Below are 6,000 nucleotides of genomic sequence, written 5' to 3' on the forward strand. Positions count from 1 at the left end.
CCTGCATCACCTGCCAGAGGAACAAACCATCAAGGAACAAGGCTTTGGGGCTTCTGCGGCCTTTACCGATTCCCGAATTTCTATGGATTTTATAGTCGAGCTCCCACCATCACTAGACCACACAGCAATCCTTGTGGTCGTGGACCGTTTATCTAAGATGGCCCACTTCATACCATTAAGGAAGACTCCGTCGTCAGCCGAAACTGCGCGAGTATTCATTCAAGAGATTGTAAGACTGCACGGGGTTCCTGAAGACATTGTCTCAGACCGAGGGGTTCAGTTTACCTCAAGATTTTGGAGGGCTCTGTGTAAAGCCCTGGACATCCAACTGTCCCTCTCTTCTGCATTCCACCCTCAGTCCAACGGACAGACCGAAAGAACCAACCAGACTCTGGAGCAATACCTGCGCTGCTATACATCTTTTGCTCAGGATGACTGGATACCACTTCTACCCTTAGTTCGTGTACAACAATGCGTGCCATTCGGCAACGGGGCAGTCCCCGTTCTTTTCCAATTATGGGTTTCACCCTATCTTCCTCCCGGACTTGGTCCCTGAATGCCCAGTTCCAGCAACACAGGATACATTGACATTCTTCTCCTTGAACAACAAGAAGCTACAGGAAGCCATCATTCGGGCCCAAGAAGACTACAAGAAGGCATTTAACAAGAAACGAAGGGGAGATCTGGTGTTGCGGCCCGGAGAGAAGGTTTGGTTGTCTACATTCAACAAAAAGATGCTTTGCCCCTCAAAGAAATTGGGACCTAAATTTATAGGACCCTTTTGCGTTAAGCGGATGGTCAACGAGGTGGCTTACGAACTTGTCCTTCATGACACACTCAAGATCCACCCAGTCTTCCATGTGTCCCTGCTGAAGCCAGTGATCCCAGATGCCTTCCCTGAACGAGAATCTAGACCTCCGGAGGCCATAATGGTCGAAGGAGAAGAAGAATTTGAGGTAGAAACAATCCTGAAGTGCCGAAGGAGGGGGGGCCAGACCCAATTCCTAGTCAAATGGAAGGGCTATGGCCCTGAGGACAATTCTTGGGAACCAGCCCATAATGTCCATGCACCCAGACTTGTCCGGAGGTTTTTTCGCGATCACCCGTGGTGGAGAGATCGGGTGGGCATCCGGAGGTTGCCCGTAGGGGGGGCAATGTCAGGGATCTCCTTGATCCCCGCCGCGATGGTCCCGGCGCAGGCACAGGTCCGGGCCGGCCGCGGCGTTCGAGTTCGCGCATGCGCAGTACAAGCCGCAGCCACCCGCTGGGCACCAATGGCAGAGCAGGGCAGGATATTTAAATGGCCCTGAGCTGTCATTCGGTGCCTTCTGGTCTTCCCTGTATCCTGTACCTGCGAACCTGTGAATTGTAAGTTGCTGACCCGGATTGTGCTCTGACCTTGTTGTATTCTCCTGCCCAGACCCTTGCTTTGCCTGACCTCTCTCTTGAATGCTCCCTATTGGATCTGACCTGCTGTTACTGACCTGGCGTGTGACCCGACTATTCTCTGCACGCTGCCTTGTACCATACCGTCCTCCCTGTTACTGACCCGGCTTGTCTGACTTCGCACCTGCTCAGCCATCCATCCCTCCCAGTGGGGTCTTCTGACCTCCTCATATCAGGCTTTTCCCCGTGGGAGCCCTCGGCGTATACCACTACCACTGACGGGTTTACCCAGTAGCCACGACCTGGTCTCGGGGAGCTCCAAGTCCATCCCCACCATCAGGGGCCCTGGTAAACAAGCACCCTGGGACTTAGACTCCGTGCTCTGGGAACTCCTATTTAGTGGAGTGCTAGTGGTACCGCCGGGTGGTCCCTTACAAGGACTGAGTGAGTGTACATGCACCCCCTGGGCCAGTTTCTCTAGTGGGAAACTGGATTAGCCAGGACTGCCTTACATTTAAAGTGACAGGCACTGGATCCCCTGCTTACGGATTCCTTCAGACAGCTGGATAAAGAAGTATCTAGGGTCTGGGGTGGTCCACCAGGAGAGGTTGGCTAGCTCTCCAATAAGATGATTCTTTGTTTTAAAGAGACTTGTACATAGTTCCAGGAAGATTGTCCTCAATTGCAGTTCCTTTGGGCATCCCATACGCCCCTTACCTCATCCAAGTTCAAAATCCCCTAATAAAACAAAAAAACCCAAGATCAAGGACTAAGGATCGATCTAAAGACACACGTTTAAATGTTCATGTGATCAAAATAGGCAATATGTGAACACAGCTGGAAATCTGGTCCGGGAAATGGCAAGAATGCGCACTCACCGACCGCACATAGGAAATGCGCGTTTACGTGTATCCAATCAAAACGAATGTAGATATCCCACAGAGAGAGATGTCCTCAATCGATCTGCTGGGCTGATGGATCAATCACAGGCACATGTTCCTTCCAGGTACAGGTGTTCCTCCTCTGGATGATATGTAGCTGTGTCAGTGCAGTTGATGTCTCCAACGGATACACGGAAGGTAAAGTTGGGTTGATGTGCTTGTCCCTCAGCTTTGAGCAGGTCATACACGGGGGTCTTTCCTACCCGAGTCCCATACTCTTGAAGTAAGCTGATAGGGGTCTTCCCTGGACTAGACGCCAGCATCTGTTCTACACTGGGACACCCGGAGTACGTCTGGCTGTCACAGTCCTCCGGCTCACTCATGAGTATGGGACTCGGGTAGGAAAGACCCCCGTGTATGACCTGCTCAAAGCTGAGGGACAAGCACATCAACCCAACTTTACCTTCCGTGTATCCGTTGGAGACATCAACTGCACTGACACAGCTACATATCATCCAGAGGAGGAACACCTGTACCTGGAAGGAACATGTGCCTGTGATTGATCCATCAGCCCAGCAGATCGATTGAGGACATCTCTCTCTGTGGGATATCTACATTCGTTTTGATTGGATACACGTAAACGCGCATTTCCTATGTGCGGTCGGTGAGTGCGCATTCTTGCCATTTCCCGGACCAGATTTCCAGCTGTGTTCACATATTGCCTATTTTGATCATATGAACATTTAAACGTGTGTCTTTAGATCGATCCTTGGTCGAACTTTTGAGGTCGAACTTTTTAAACCTGTTTTAAAGCGCTGCACTTTGTTTATTTTATTTATACCGAAGGTGGTTGTGATCATCTTCAGTGCTATTAGCTGCTTACTTGATTATTCTATTAGTAGCGCTCACTTTATTACACAAGATCAAGAACTGGTTACTGTCTCTGGATTGCAAGTCTGGAAGGAAATGCATGTTGCCTGGGTGTGCAGGACTATAGGGGGACCCAAATCTCTAGTGACTAGTGAAGGGGGTAATGCTACACTAGGGACTCGCAAACCTGTGCTGCAGCTTCCTTTTGGGACCAGACCACATTCTGCCTTCTAAAGACAGATACTGTTGGTGCATCTTTACACATCGCCCCTCTGCCAAGAACTGAACTCTGAGTGATACCCTTAGCGGCGCTCTCCCGCTGGGGTTGTTTGTAGTTTACATGTTTCTACAACACAAGTTCTAATTTATCTGCAACTGGACTCTGTGTTTTTATTGCTGCACCCACACGTGCCAAGATAAGGGGGTGGTATAAATGTTATGGGGGCCCATGCCATTGTTTCTTAAATGGGACAGTACACAGTTTTGTGTAAGCAAAATGGCATGGGATCCCACCAAAAATCATAGTAAACCCTTATCCCTGCATTCAGCCTGGTTCCCAGGAAATGGGCAGTCCTCCCTTTCTGGCCATGCCCAACCTGAGCTTCTATGAAGCTGTTCTGTCACTGATCTTCCTATAGCTCCATATTCTGCACATGACTATATTGAGGTCCCCGACTGCTCGTAGCACTAGGGTCATGACAGGTTGGCTCTCACTATTTTACTGTATCTAAATCTATCCCATAATAAAATAAGTCATTGTTCAGAATCTCCCATCAACCGTGATACTGACTGATGTCACTGCCCACCGAATAATATGCACTCCCCGGCCACTTTATTAAGTACACCGTGCTAGTAGATGGTTAGACCCCTTTTGCCTTCAGAACTGCCTTCATTCTTCATGGCATAGATTCAAGAAGGTGTTGGAAACATTCCTCAGAGATGTTGGTCCATATTGACATGATAGCATCACGCAGTTGCTGCAGATTTGTCGGCTGCACATCCATGATGCAAATCTCCCGTTCCACCACATCCCCAAGGGGCTCTATTGGATGGAGATATGGTGACTGTGGAGGCCATTGGAGTGCAGTGATATCATTTTCATGGCCAAGGAACCAGTTGGAGATGGTTTGAGCTTTGTGACATGGTGCATTATCCTGCTGGAAGGAACCATCAGAAGATGGGGACACTGGAGTCATAAAAGGATGGATTTGGTCAGCAAAAATACTCAGGTAGGCCTTGCTCATTTGGTACTAAGGGGCCCAAAGTTGCCAAGAAAATCTCCCCCACACCATGACACCACCAGCCTGAACCGTTGGTACAAGGCTGGATGGATCCATGTATTCATGTTGTTTACGTCACATTCTGACCCTACCATCTGAATGTTGCAATTGAAATCCAGACTCATCAGACCCAGCAACGTTTTTCCAATCTTCTATTGTCCAATTTTGGTGCGCCTGTGTGAATTGTAGCCTCAGTTTCCTGTTCTTAGGTGACAGGAGTGGCACCTGGTCTGGTCTTCTGCTGCTGTAGCCCATCTACTTCAAGGTTTGACATATTGTGCATTCAGAGATGGTATTCTGCATACCTTGGCTGTAACGAGGGGTTATTTGAGTTACTGTTACCTTTCATCATCTTAAACCAGTCTGCCCGTTATCCTCTGATCTCTGACATCAACAAGGCATTTTCCTCCACACAACTGCCACTCACTGGATATTTTCTCTTTTTTGGACCATTCTCTGTAAACCCCAGAGATGGTTGTGCAGGAAAATCCCAATAGATCAGCAGTTTTTTAAATACTCAGACCAACTGGTCTGGCACCAACATGCATGCCACGTTCAAAGACACTCAAGTCCCCTTTCTTCCCCATTCTGATGCTCGGTTTGCTTTAGCAAGATGTCTTCACCACGTCTAGATGCCTAAATGCATTGAGTTGCTTCCATGTGATTGGCTGATTAGCAATTTGTGTTACCGAGCAATTGAACAGGTGGACCTAATAAAGTGGCCGGTGAGTGTATATCACAACTGTTACACCCACTCATGTCACTGTATATAATCTGTCACCAACTTGAAGATACATTCTTGTTTGGTCACATTAGATCAGTCACCATTTATCCAGGAGACACCTCTAGGGGGTTCTAAATGTTCTTATGGAATTTATGTTCACCAGCAACATGGAAAACACAAAGAGCTGCCCAGTTAGATTTATTTTCTATCCATTTATATTTCTTTTATACATTTCATGGACATCCTGAACTGCTTTGAAGACCCAATTGGATGTATTACTAATAATGTCCTGATTGTAATGCTGCTGTTTTCTGTAATAATTATATCCCGTGTCATACTGTATGTCAGAGATTTACAGACCTCATTACCTTCTATGACAACTTTATTTCATAACACATACATACACAAAGTAGGAAATAGATCACTTATAGGAAACTTTGCACAAAATGATGGCAGTTAACAACCTTCACCGACTCCAAGAATGACCCCTTTCATGAACAGACGTATCTGCTGGTATATCTTAAAACAAGGACACAAATTCCTAGAAATCCTAATTATGAACCTCCTCAGCAAATGATATGAACAGAAAACATTGAAGTCATTTCTTACGTTGCCATGTTTCCAGAAGATGTTACTCATATCAAACGTTTTGGGTACAAAATCCGGGTCTTGAAAAACGGAAATTTTGCTTTGAGGAAAAGATATATTGTTTATATAAAGGCAGCTCTGTACAATAAGATCGGTTGGAATTTCTCTTCTCTCATTGAAATAGATCTCTCCTCCGTCTGGGTCGGTGTAATGAACATTTCTCACATATTTGTGCAGCTTTTCATGGAAGACAGAAATACTCACATTACTA

At 46.9% G+C, this 6,000-nt stretch overlaps 1 protein-coding gene across 1 annotated transcript in view; it reads right to left on the reverse strand.

Annotated features, from left to right (window-relative positions):
- LOC149442378 (vomeronasal type-2 receptor 26-like) overlaps positions 1–5,795 on the reverse strand; it is a 50,625-nt gene extending 44,830 nt beyond the window's left edge. The window contains exon 1 of the mRNA XM_089656169.1: positions 5,751–5,795. Coding sequence (XP_089512295.1) covers positions 5,751–5,780 — 30 coding nt within the window. The 5' untranslated portion in view covers positions 5,781–5,795. The remainder of the gene's footprint in view (positions 1–5,750) is intronic.
- Positions 5,796–6,000: the final 205 nt, after the last annotated feature.

This window comes from Staurois parvus, unplaced genomic scaffold (assembly GCF_062004578.1).
Source record: "Staurois parvus isolate SC_StPar_1 unplaced genomic scaffold, SC_StPar_1.0 ptg000893l, whole genome shotgun sequence".
Taxonomy (NCBI): domain Eukaryota; kingdom Metazoa; phylum Chordata; class Amphibia; order Anura; family Ranidae; genus Staurois; species Staurois parvus.